This window comes from Eptesicus fuscus, chromosome 6 (genome assembly GCF_027574615.1).
Source record: "Eptesicus fuscus isolate TK198812 chromosome 6, DD_ASM_mEF_20220401, whole genome shotgun sequence".
NCBI lineage: Eukaryota > Metazoa > Chordata > Mammalia > Chiroptera > Vespertilionidae > Eptesicus > Eptesicus fuscus.
In genome coordinates this window covers 71,423,741-71,437,904 of record NC_072478.1, presented here as the reverse complement: position 1 = coordinate 71,437,904, position 14,164 = coordinate 71,423,741, and the positions used below count along the sequence as shown (strand labels likewise).

General features: G+C 42.4%; 1 protein-coding gene and 1 non-coding gene across 2 annotated transcripts in view; one reads left to right on the top strand and one right to left on the bottom strand.

The window, feature by feature from the left end:
* The window catches only part of ADAMTS19 (ADAM metallopeptidase with thrombospondin type 1 motif 19), a 201,004-nt gene that overhangs the window by 186,566 nt on the left and 274 nt on the right, over positions 1-14,164 (bottom strand). The window contains exon 2 of the mRNA XM_054716991.1: positions 13,116-13,771. Coding sequence (XP_054572966.1) covers positions 13,116-13,771 — 656 coding nt within the window. The remainder of the gene's footprint in view (positions 1-13,115; positions 13,772-14,164) is intronic.
* Positions 5,456-5,646, top strand: LOC114233476 (U2 spliceosomal RNA). Its single transcript, XR_003619614.2, has one exon. It is a non-coding gene; the product is annotated as a U2 spliceosomal RNA (small nuclear RNA).

The window sequence follows — 14,164 nt, the reverse complement described above, 5'->3', positions numbered from 1 at the left end:
TTATAAACTAGTATATAGATGAACTACAGTAGGTAATTTTGTTCATTTTAATCAATAGGGTATTCATAAATATCCTTTAATGATTGCTCTAGTGATCATTACTTCCAGAAAGCTAAAAAAAAAAAAAACACTGCATATTGTTTAAGATGGAAACTCTTCCAAAATTAATCTTTAAACACAATCCCTATTAAAGTCCCTGCAGACTCTTTGGAGATATTGACAATCTAAAGTTTATATAGAAATGCAAAGGATCCAGAAGAGCTAAAACAGTTTCAAAGAAGGAAATCAAAGTTGAAGAACTTAAATTTCCTGCATTTAAAGCATATTATAAAGCTACATAAATCAAGACAGTACAGTATTGACATAAGGATGTACATACAGATCAGAAGTATACTATTAATAGTTTAAAAGTAAATTTACATTTATAGTTAATTAAGTTTTGACAAAAGTTCTATGGATGGCATTTCATGAGGACAGGATGATCTTTTCAACAAATGGTGCTGAGAAAAAACTGGATACATATATGCAAAGAGATTAATTTAGACTCTTACCTCACGCCATATACAAAAAGTAACTTAAAATTAATCATAGGCCTGAATGTAAGAATGGAATTATGGAAGAAAACGTAAGAGAACGTCTGTGACTTTGAATTAAGACAAAGTTCTTGGATACAACACTAAAAACACATTCAGTAAAAGAGAAAAATTGATAAACTGGATTTATTTTCAGTGTGTATGTGTTTAATTGGCTTTAGAAGACACCATTAAGAAAATGAATAGAAACCGATAGACTGGAAGAAAACATTAGTAAGCCATATGTCTGAAAAAAGATTTACATCCAGAATATATGGATAACTCTAAAAACTCCATAGTAGGAAGACCAAAAAAAAACTAATTTAAAACAGCCAAAAGATTTGAACAGACATTTCACCAAAGATGATATATCAGTGGCTATGAAATGGCACATGAAAAGATGCTCAAGATAATTAGTCACTAGAAAAATGTAAATTGAAACCACAAGCTACCACTGCCCAATCACAAGAATAGTTAAAATAGGAGAAACTGTCATCCTAACACATTGCTGATGGGAATTTAAAATGGCTTAGTACTTTGGAGAAGAATTTGGCAGCTTTGTAAAATATTAAACATAAATTTACAGTATGATCTAGCAATTCCATTCCTACGTATCTACCCAACAGAAACGAAAATAAAAATCTCTCTACACAAGACTTGTACACAAATGCTCATGTTAGCATTAGTCATCATAGCCAAAATGTGCAAACAATCCAAAAGCCCATCAACTGATGAATGGGTAAATAAAATGTGGTCTATCCAAACAATGATTTATTCCTCAGCAAGGAAATAAACTAAACTACTGACACATGCTACCACATGGATGAACCTCAAAAACATTACACTAAGTTTAAGAAGTGAGACCAAATTACATGTAATCTCATTTACATAAGATGTGAAGGCAAATCTACAGAGAGAGAGAGATTAATGGCTGCTTGGAACTGAATATCTGCAGATGGGTATGAAGAAGCCCTTTGGGATGATGGCAATATTTTAAAACTGGATTGTGTGGTGGTGCACGGTTTTGTAAATGTACTAAAAATCACTGATTTGTAAATCTGGGTGAATCTTATGGCATGTAAATCATACCAGAAGAAAGATATTAGAAAATAAAGGCATTCACACTATCTTTTAAAATTTGTTATATCGGAAAATCAGCTCAATATATTCATGAATCTACCTTCCTAATGAGAAATAATTAGTTTCTACTTGGAAAAGTTTATAAAAGTAGGAACTTTAATCTTAAGTTACTAAATTCAATACTTTTAAAACATTACTAACCACAATTCTAATTAGAGTTCTTGAGACACAGAAATTATCCATGTTAGTAGATAAAATAATTACATTTATAAAAAGACAGATATGTCCACAATAAATTACTCAGACATTACTTTGTTAGTTATATTTACACATAATTGTTATTTCCATAATAAATTACTCCAACTTCCTATTTTTAATAGAATTTTGAAGTTATATTTATTTTATCTTCAAGCACATAACCAGAATCAGATAACACAAAGACCTTATGCTAAATACACATAAATTCCTCTATCAACTGACTATGAACTGAACACTAAATATTTGCTGGTAATATAATGCTTTAGTAATGGCGATATGTCTATCACATTTTTGTTGCTATTACATACATTTAAGTCCAAATTATAACAGAGACAGACAATTTGCACTAATTAGATTAGCTAATATAATTATTTGCCTGGCCACTCCTCGTAGCATGTCATTTATTTACTTATTTTTGGCTGTTAACTTTGATGAGTTTTACAAAACTCTTTTAAAAGAAAAAAAAAAAAGAATAGTTTATTGACTTTTAGAGAGTGAAAAAGGGAGGAGAAACATCGATGTGAGAGTGTAACATCAGTTAGCAGTCTCCTGCACGCCCCCTACCAGCGATCGAGCCCACAATTCAGGCACGTGCCCTGACCAGGAACAGAACCAGCAACCTTTCAGTACGTGGGACAATGCCCAACCAACTGAGCCACACGAGTCAGGGCTTGACATAAAAATTCTTAGGATGTGAATGAGTAGATAAAACACATTATTTTATTTCTGCCATTTGAGTAAGCTCACCATTTAATTCTTACGCACGTCCAAGGTCTTCTTAACCTCTTAACCTGATCACACTGCACTGCCAGTCAGTGTAGTGAAGTCAATCTCTCACAAAGAGTTTCCTGATATTCTATAATGTGCTTCCATCTTCATTTATCCACATCTGAATAAATGAAGTATGGTAGGCCCCTTTCAACCTAAAGGTATTTTTCCTCCTTTACGTTTCATCAATTTCATCTTATTAAAGTAACTATTGTGAAACATCTGGTAATATAATACTTTCATTCTCCTGCTACATTACCCACAAAACAGTGGATGACAGTTTGAAATAATCTGCTCTATTTGCTTCAAAATTATAGAGTGGGAAGCAAGTTTCAACTTTTGCATACTTTTCCACCTGAAGAATACAAAAACATTCATACTAGCATTAAGGCCCTATCACATTATCTCACAACTAGTTCATATGCACTGTATAGCCTGTTAAATAATCACTTGAAATTCATAAAATCCTTTCTAGCTCAATGAAATCTAATGGGGTTCCTGGGAGGAGGTGAAAAGTAAAGACAAAGCTTTCCAACTTTACTATCATTGGAGCTAAAAAAAAAAAGAGTATTAAAATCTATTCAAAACACGGGTATATAAAGTTTGGTGAATACGAATCTAGTCACTGAATACCATGAGCTCTGGAGTTTTCCGAGCCACTAGAGTGGGTGCCCTCAAATTTCAGCTTGCACAAGAACCACCTTGGATTTTTTAAAATATATTTATTAGGGTTGAGGTACACTCTGAAATCCCAGTTTTAAATGCAGAGACCCCACCTTCCTCTACCTCACCCCCACTGCCATGACTTTGGTAAAGAGTTTGCACACCAGACTTTCAGAAACAGGGCATCAAAAGCATGAGCAAGAAGCTGATGATATGGGCTCTCTGTAGAAGATGGTCCTATGGTTTAGGTGAAGCCAGGCAAAGGTAAGAGGGCTGAAATAAAAATCTGAGGCAAAACATCTTCAAGTGCTTGTGAAGAAAAAAAATATGTTTAGGTCTCATTTTATTTAAGGGAAAGCAATAGGCAAACAGAAGCTGTTTAATAATGCCAAAACTGGTCTGGGTTGATCAGTCCCATCCCCTAATTATCTGAGTTAAAGCCTAAATAGTTAATAATTTATTGCATATTTATGCACATTAATTATGAAATGAAATCAATTCTCTCTTGCTGGAAAAGGCAAGGCCCAATCTATCTCATCCCCAAGGGCCTCCCAACACCGCCATGCAATAATTCTGTTCAAATATCTGGGAGCATTGAAATGGCTGCGTTCCCATTTTCTCACTTCTCTCAGTCTAGCACTTGGCATTAGAATAAAGATGAGATGGAGACAAGATGATGTGCTCACCATGGCTGCACCCTGAATGCACTCTGCATTAAATTATGATCCTCACTTGGCTAGGGGAATCTTAAAACTTCCTTTCAGGAACACCCCCTCCCCCTACCGCAATCATAATCCAAGACAGACCACTGGTTCTCCCACGGCCTCAAAATATGTCAGATTACATCCCTAACTTAATATACTTCCCATCTATCAGGTACCTGGAATGCTTCTGATTACTCCTTATTTTGCAAACACAAAGCCATAAGACCATCTGGGGTAAAAATATAATTTCAATTAAGCAAAAACATTCAATTGTGTGAGAGCACAATAAAAATGTGCTCTGTTTTAATGTTGCATAAAAAAATATTTTAAGACTTCCTTAAATAATTTCCTGGGGGATACGAGTTCAAGATAGCCAAGTGAGGGGAAGCTGAACTCATCTCCTCCCATGACCACATCGAAAATACAACTAAATTATAGAACAATCAACCTAGAGAACCATCTGAAAGTAGCTGAAACCCTGGCTGGGTAGCCCAGTGAGTTAGAGCATTGTCTAATATGCCAAGGTTGAGGTTCAATGCCCAGGTCAGGACAAATACAAGAATCAACCAATGAATGCGTAGAGTGGAAAAACAAATCAAAATCTCTCTCTCTCTCTCTCTCTCTCTCTCTCTCTCTCTCTCTCTCTCTCTCTCTCTCTCTCTCTTTCTCTCTCTCCCTCACCCTCTCTCTCTCTCTCTGTAAGAGTATAAAGAAGAAACTACAGCAAGACTGGAGGGTCAGAAACACAAAATGGGTTGGCTCCACACCCAGGTGTGTCAGTTGAGACTCCAGAGGCATAGTTCACCTGCCAAGGTCCCTCCTGAACCCCACACTAGGTTCCCCAGCCCATGGCACAAGAACCAGGAAGAGGAGCCCACATAACATCTGGCAGTGAAATTCAATGGGGATTCCATCCACACCTGGGTTAAGACTGAAGGTTGCTGGAAATTCAGGCACCCTCTTAAAAGGACAACTCACAAACTACCACAGGCACTCACCCTGAGCACCAGCAGAGGGACAGCAGCTCAGGGGTATCAGTCACACAAGGACAGACAGCTCTGTGGCTTCAGGGCGAGGGCAGAAGGGATAACCTCTAATGCCCCCGTGTTGAGTCTTCCTATTTCACAGCCCGCAGGCACCATCTTCCCTGGGTTAAAAACTTCCCCGACAGGGCATTCGTCTGGTGAGCACCACTAGCTCCACCTTTCTGACTCCCTGAGGCCCTGTCCTCTCCAACTCCCACACGGCCAGAGGCTCTGTCGGTGGCAGCCAGCCTGGGCCCATGTCGGACTGTTCCAAAAACTGAACAGGAAAGAAGACTCTCAACTTCATTTTATGATGCCAGCATTATCCTGGTCCCAAAACCTGAGAAAGAAAGACATTACCAAAATAAAAAGAAAATTATAGACCATCGCTTCTCAGCCTTTTGGCTAAGATCAAGAGTAGGTATCTGCTCTTATAAATTAACATCTGATATGTCCTCTATCGAAGAAATGCATATTAAATGAATTTTTGGAGCAAAGAGATGAATAGGAGCTTGCTCTCCCCACGCTGAGCATTGGCCTGATATTCCAGTACCTCTGGGGAGCAGTGCACCCCCTCAGGGACAAAAAAGAAAATTAAGAAAAAAATTATAGGCCAATGTCCCTGATGAACACAAATGCAAAAATCAACAAAATATTTGCAAACTGATTTCAGCAATACATTTAAAAAATTATACACCTTGATCAAGTGGGATTTATTCCTGGGATGCAAAGTTGGTTCAATATCCACAAATCACTTATATGAAATCTAAAAAACAAAATAAAACATACATAGACTCACAGATGCAGAGAACAGACTGACAGGTGCTAGAGGAAAGGGGGATTGAAGGGCTGGGTGAAAAAGGTGAAGGGATTAAGAAGTACAAATTGATCGTTACAAATTGTCACAGGAATTTAAGTACAGCATAAGGAATGTAGTCAATAATATTGTAATAGCTATGTATGGTGCCAGGTGGGTACTAACTTATGGGGAGGAATCACTTTTTAATTATGTAACTGTCAAATACTGTGCTGTATATCTGAAACTAACATAATATTGAATATCAACTGAAATTGAAATAAATTAATATTAAAATTGAAAAAAAATAGAGCTTTGTAATTTGAAAAGGACCAAAAACTTAATGGAAAAATGAGTAGGGAATATGAAAGTTTACAGTAAAGGAAATTAGAATAAAAATATGAAAAGATCTCAGCCTACTATAACACAAAAATCCTATCTAATAAAAGCCTAATATGCTAATTGTCCCCTCGGGTGGTCGTTCAACCAGAAGACTGGGAGTTTGACTGCTCGCTATGATCTGCGCTGACCACCAGGGGGTGGCACAGAACATGGCGGGCATTGGCAATGCGGTGCTGGCAGCAGGCGGCAGTGGAGGTGCTGCCGGTCCTGATGGGCCCCAACGAGAGCAGGACCACAGCAGAATGGTGGAGCAGGTGAGGGGGCAGCACCAGGCCAAGCTGGGGTGCCAGGCAGGGCTGCAGGGCTGTGAGGCTGGGGCCACAAGCTGGGGCTGTGAGGCTGGAGGCATGAGCTGGGGCCCAATCTCCACAGGCCACCCCGAGAGACCCAACCCATGCACAAATTCGTGCACCGGGCCTCTAGTAAGTAAATAAAATTACATTGCAATAACGTCAGTGCTCAGTTTGTAGATTGCTACCTTGTCTTGCTGTACACAATTATTTCCACCAGTAGGCCTGCATGTTTACCAAGAATCAGCTATATTTGTTTGAACAGATGTATGCACAACATTTTGCAATTACATAATTTAATCAGACACTAATATTAGCAGCCAGTGAACTCTGAGTGCAAAAGGTGTGTTTGTTTCCAGGAAGATTTCCTAGAAAACTTGAGACAGATAAGTTGCTAAAGTTAGATAGATTGATAGATAGGCAGATAGATCTATTTCATTTGGGATGAAACAACTATAAAATATTTGAAAACTGGTTTTGAATACACTTATTCATAAATATATATGTATCCTTATGTTCACTGTGGCATTATCACAATAGCTAAGACATGGAAACAACTTAAGTGTCCTTCAGCAGATGATTAGATAAAGATGTGGTACATATCTACAATGGAATAGTACTTAGCCATTAAAAAAGATGAACTACTGCCATTTGAGTCAACATGGGTAGATTTTGAGAGTATTTACTTATGCTAAGTAAAATGAGTCAAGGAAAACAACAAGAACCATATGCTATCACGCTTATGTGGGGTATAAAACGAAAAGAAACAAATAAACAAAAAACAGACAATAGTTTGATGATTACCAGAAGGAAAGAGAAGTGGTGGGAGAACAAAGAGATTAAACAGGGTGTCAAATATATGGTGACAGAAGACTAGACTTTGGGTGGTGAGCACATAATAGAGTATACAGATGTTTACTATAAAGTTGTACACCTGAAATTTATATATAATCTTATTAACCAATGTTATTCCAATCTATATATATAAAAGCCAAGCAACCAAACGGCGGAACAACCAGAACGACCGGTGGCTATGACACGCACTGCAGCAGCCAACCGGCCCAATCCAGGGCAGGGCCGGCCAGCCAACCAACCGCCCGGGGCCCCTCCCTCCTGCCACCCCATCCCCTACCAGCCCCTCCCACCCCGATCACTGAAGTGTGACCTTCAGTGACTCTAAGTAAGTGAACACTCTCTAGCCTTCATAGATCAGGAACCTGAATGATGAGTGATCAGGAGGAAAACTGCTCATGGTCTGGACCATCAGTCAGGTGTCCAGGAGAGGTGCCCAGCACAACCACTATCTTCCCCACCCCCAATTAGCCCCCCCCAACTCCAATTGGGGGCAGGGGGCCAGACCCCACCCATGTACAAATTCGTGCACTGGGCCTCTAGTATATTTAATAAAAAACAAATGAAGGGGAAAAACGATTCAATTTATTTTTAAGTCCAGGATTCTACATATAAATTGCCTTGCATTTCTCTTTAATTTTTATCCCAAATACAGAAACCTACATTGGAAATTGGTTTGGTGCACAGTTGGTAAGGCTCTCCGGGAGCACCAGTTATGTGACCTCCACTCAAAGGAGTAAGTAGTATCTGGCCTTATACCCAAAGGTTGGCGGATGAATATACATTTTGGTGATTTAAATTAGAATTAAATGTTTAGGGTACGTTGCATGCATTTTAAAAATTCTATCCTATAACTTATTTTAAAAATGAACTCCTATTAGAAAAATTTGGACCATCTAGATCTACAATTTTGGCTCACAACTTTTCTTTCATATTCTGTATCCTTTTATCCCTTATATTATATTCTGGGATAATTTCTGGGTTTGATCTTCTAGATCACAAACTTACTGATCAGTTCATATATGAAGTTTTTTTAATTATAATGATAAAAAAAATAGTTTCATTGTAGCTAATCATTTTTTCCAAATAGAAGCTGTTGTTTTTTAAACGTATTTTTCCATAAATATATATCCACTTTTAATCTTCTGTGAAAGGGTTTTATTTTATTCTATTAATGTTGTTGCTTAACATATTAATTAACCAGAGTTTGAGGGTTCTCTTTTATATGGTTCGTTTTTTTTTAAAAAAAGGTATTCTTGGTGTCAGCTCATCTCTTTTTGGTTTCTCTGCTCACGCATCTGTTGACTAGTTCACTTACCCAGCTCTCTTCCAGTTATTTGGTAAGACAGGTGGGACCTTCTACTGGGTCCAGGGAACCAATAATTCATCTTTTGAGAGTAGAAGACTCTTTGTCCTCTGGATTCACCAACATGCCTGGGAAAGCTCTGTCTCTATTCTTTGTGCTCTTGCCCAGGGACACGCATTTGGCCTCCACTTGTTGGCATAACTGGAAATCAGAGAAAGTCAAGGAGTTGTCCTAGGGGCCCCCTCTGCCCACTGCATGTGCAACAGCTCCTCTGGCACAGCTCCCACCATTCACAGATGTTTTCTAACATCTATATATGTTTTCCATTAATCCAACCCAAACTGTTTCAGTCTTTCAAGAGAGATTCAAAATGTTTGATGCACTGATGGCATTCTCTTATAATACTGCTTTAGATTTATTTAGAATAGGTTTTCTGTCATTCCTAAGATTTGGATCAAACAAAGAAGGTAGATGTGTGAGGTTAGTCTGCAAGCTTACTGTTTCCATGTGGATGCTGATTCCGCTTCTAACCCAGATCTAGTTGTGCACTTCCTTTCCCCATCCCTGCCCCGACACCCTCCCCGCCTGCTTTCGTGCTAGTACTTGATAAAGTACCTTTTCCAAAACAGGTACCTCCAAATATTTAAGTTATTCAACATTTGCCATGGCATCAAATACTTTATTTCAAGTAAGGCAGTAAATTGCAAAATTTTAAAAAATAATAATATATACAAAGCTGCATTTTGATTCAGAGCTCATCAAAATGACTACTGTGTAAAACTCTAAATTTAAGTAAAGTTTTAGGATTCGCTCTTTATCATCCTGGAAAAATAATCTAAATATAACTGATAGTCATTTCAGCAGTCCATATAAAGAGAACCATAGGCAAGGTATGTCCTGATTAGTATACCAGGGCCCAGTGCTTAGAGAGTTGTGTGTGTGTGTGTGTGTGTATAAGTATTGTGTTAACTTTGAGGAACTATAATTGTTGCAATTTTTAATGGAATTTTATTTGTTGCTTTTTTGTATTTTAATAGAGATTATTTATTTAAAACATAATAAAGTGTTGCATGTGTTCTATTTTATTTAGTGATTGTTATTGCGTATCCACTAAAAATTAGATATCTTACAATGTTGTGGAAATGAAGAGAGATGGACAATATAGTACCATCATAGCACTTGGGCATCCCTGCATTTGGACATATCTTAACCTGTTCTATTTTTCTGCTGACATTTGTGACTGGTGGGCCAGGCTGCTGTGAGCTCCTTGTAACCTACCAAGGCTTCTTCATCTCCTTTTTGTATTCTGTGTATCTGCACAATACCTTGCTCAAAGGCATTGTTCAATAAATGTTTAATTGCTTCAGTATTATATTTGTGTGCCCCTTAGATCAAATATATGGCTCAAATCAGATTATTATTCAATATTAGAGATGAATACGGAGAAACGGAAATAGCAAGAACACTTTATATGTCAATTGCTAGGGATAAAATACAATTTATACATTTTATAAATGGGGAAAATGAGACCCAGAAAGATTAAGTACTTTGAAAAGGCAGCACCTGGCCCTGAACCCAACTTCATTCTAGCACTTTTCCCTTCCCAGCACCAGCTAGACTGGTATCTGGAGAATGAATGACCCATCTCCTAAATGTGCACCACTTTGCAATACTGGACCGACGATGATCTGCAACAACCCAAAGGTGTAGAGGAGTTCAGAGAGGGAAGGGGAGGTATACTTAGTGATCTTTTACGTGCCACTGACAATCAGAAATCTTTGCTAACTGAGAAGAAAAACCTGTTGCCATCTAAAGGCAGTTACATTAACAAACCATTCAACCTCATAGAAAGACAGCATCATGATTCCTCAAGTTAGAATTCCGGGATCACAGAATTCTGGAAATAGGAAGGAGCACAAATGTAGTCCAGTGCTAACCAACATGAGCCAGAGAAGCCTGACCTCCAGCACACAAGGCTTCTGAGGTCTGATCTCACCAGCTTTTCAGGGCCTTTCCCCTTATGGCGCCTTCGGGCCTAGTCCTGGGAGACCATTTTCCATTCCCTCGATACACTGTGCCCCTCCACATCTCCCTCCGTCCCTCCCCTCTATCTGAAACACTCTTCGGCTCTTTTCTGCCAGGAGGAAGCCTCCCATGCTTAAAAACCCAATTCAACGCTGGGAAGCCTTCTCCAACTCACTCCCCAAAGGGGACTTGACCTCAGGCATAATTTTTTATTCACCATGTCAGTCTGTCACTGTCTCATGATGATCTAGGTCATATCTACTTGTATATGATGTCCCTCTACTAATCTGTGCACCCCCAAGACAAGACTGAGAATACATTGAACATCCAGTTGAATTTTAATTCTATCATCCAATTATTTATGAAATCATCCAATTGTCTCATTTTACTTACGAAAACTGAATTCCAGAGAGGTAGGGGACTTGTTGATCATCGGGAAACGAGCCAATATTAGGGCTCAGATAACAAATTATGCTCCCCCTCGCATTACCCACCTCATAAGGGAAAGGGTTGGCACGGTAGAGTCTGGAGTAACAAACCCACCCTTCTTGGCTATTTGCCTAACTTTTTACTCCAAGTCTGACTGCTATACTGTATTGCTGGCAATGTCAGTTTTCCCCAATAACAAAGGCTTCCCAGTTCAGAACATATACATATGTGGCTAACAGGAAAAGTGAGTATACGTCCAACATGATGAACAGGGAGGTATGTCAAACTCCTATTCAGTCTATGAAAAACCTACTCATAATTCTAACTTTGCTCCCTTCAGTATGGAGAGAAGGCATAGCTCATTTGGAAAATCTGACCAAAAGCCCACATTTCAACACAGTGAAATGCTTTATCCCCTTTCCCTTCCATCACACCAAGACCTTTCTCTATGTAATTATTTAATCCCAGGCCGAGCACGAGTGGACAATGAAATCCCCACAAAAAGTTCCCCCCCTGTGAGGTGCTCAAACATCAGTTCCACAAAAAAACATTTTTAAAAGCTTTCCATGTGATTTTTTTCCCATGCCAGTTTTTTGGGGTTTTTTTTCACTCATGGCTAAAAATGTTCACATTTGAATATTCATCATTATGAGCCTCTGGTAAAATATAGCCCTGTCCAGTAATTTACATCTTTTGACTATGGGACCTTAGGAGGGCATAGGTAAAAAAATTCCAGTTTCATTCTGTTTGAATTTTTAACCATCTTTTTCCATTTCGTGGCTTTGGGTAGCTTTGATTGTGCTGATATTTCCTGCTAACCATAGGGGAAATGAGATCCAGAAATAGTAAGCACCTTGAGAAAGATTAAATAATTACTGTTAGACTTTTCTCCAAACAGACAGGTTTTGCTTTCAGATGAGTCCTTGTGGGTTTCATCAATGGCTCACTGGGAACAACAAAACGAAGCCACAAATCACTTGTGCATTTTCAATTACTTTGTGGGTTCTGCTTTAAACCCACAGTAAAGGCCATGGTCATGAAGGCTGTACAACAACGTGAGTGTACCAAACGCCACGGAAGCGGACACCTAAAAATGGTTACAATGGTAACTTCATGTACACTTTACCACAAAGTGAAGGCCAACTTACAGGAGGGAGCAATTATCCCAAACCCTTCCTCAAGACAGAGGCGGGGAGGGGCGGGGAGGGGTGGGGGGGGGAGGGGAGAACGAACGATGATCTCTATCTTTCAGACAGAGAGCAAATGGCTTTGACGCCCCAGGTCCACCAGGCCTCTTATGGCCAGGCTGTCTCACGCTTGCTCCTTTCCCCGGGGAGTGGAAAGAAGAAAAGGAACGGCCGCCAGATAAAAGGTTCACCTAAGAAAAGCTAGCGCTGCACCACAGAACCACAGCCCCCTGACTACTGCCTAGAGTAGAAGGCCCTCCGTGAGTCAACAGCTCCCCGTCTTCCAGCTTGGTCCTGCTCCACTCCTGTCCTCCTCGGCCCGCTCTGGGGGAGGGTGTGCGTAAACCACAGGCAGGTGTCAGAACGTCACTGGGAGAGCTGTTCTGACCACGTTGCGGGAGGGCGTGAAAAATGCTCTAAGGTAACGGGGAGGTGGGGGGGGGGGCCCACGGAGGAGGCTCAGCAGAGAGCAGATTGGTTGTCTTCCAATCTCCTGCAAGACACCACGTGGTGGGCTTGTTTTGGAGAAGAGAGAGCGGGAGCAGGGACAGAGTTACAAGGAGCAGGCTGCTCACCCACCCCAGGAGCCTGCAGGTCCACGGGCTGCCCCGGCGATGCGCTGGGAGGTAAGCCGTGTGGACTCGGGGGAAGTCGGGGCAGCCGTGGGGAGGGGTGAGTGAGGTGCGGGTGAATCAGCTGGTCTGCGAGGGGGAGAGGGAGAGGGAGGGGGGCGGGGGGCGGCGAAGGACGGGGCTTACCAGGCCACCTCCGCAGGTGCTGAACGAGGCCAGGGAGCCGGGGTGCCGCAGCACCGCCCCGGTGTAGAAACAGGCGACGTCGGGCGGCGCGGGAGGGCGCGGGGCGGCTTCTGCCCGCGTGGGACCCGGGCCGGGGCTCGGCCGCTGTTCCACCGCGAAGCGCGGCGCCAGGAAGCGGCCGTCCCTCCGGAGCAACAGGTAGAGGTCCCGGGAGAAGGCCGGGATCCGCAGCAGCACCTCTTCGCCTTCCGGGTCGGCCTGCGGGGCCGGGGGCGGGGACGGGGGCGGCAGTGGGGGGGGCGGCGGCTGCCACGAGGCCGGGGCGCCTGGGGACAGAGCGGCAGCCCCGCCGGGTCCCCGCGGCAGCTCCTGAGACTCGAGCTCTTCGTCCTCCTCGCCCCCGGGGGGTGGCGAGGGCCGGGGCCCGGGCTCGGACGGGCCCTCCGCCGGCTCCTCGGGGGGCGCCGGAGCCACGGAGCGCACCTCGCGGGAGCTGCCGGCCGCCGGCGTCCAGGCGCCTCCGCCTCCGCCTCCGCCGCGCGCCCAGCCCGGGTCGGCGCTGCCCCCGCTGCCGCCCGCGGCGTCCACCGGCTCCCGCCGCCAGAGTGCAGGAAACACGACCTCCCACTCCTCGCGGTCCGGGGCGAACGGCAGCCCTGCGGGCGGGGCAGACAGAAGTGCGGGCTGAAGGTGCACAGCGTGCCCGGCTCGCCGCCGCGGCAGACCACCCGTCTGGCCCCTGGAACTCCGGGCGAGCCCTGAAGCCTGGCGATCAGATTACAGACCCCGGCGTTTTCAAAATAAAAGTGCTATTATAGGGTGGGGGGGAGGGAGAGGGGATGGGGCAGTCGAGTCTGGTGACAGCCCTTGGTTGTGGAAAGGTGCAAAGACAGCAGCACAATTAAAACGGTTTTCTCAAGTGCGTGCCCGAGCGGAGCTCTCCGCTTACGGACTCCCCCGTGTTCCACCAGGTGCTGTACACGTCCCTTCCCAAGCGCCACTCCTCCCACAGAGGAAAACGAGCCCTATCGGGATGGTGTTTGAAAGGC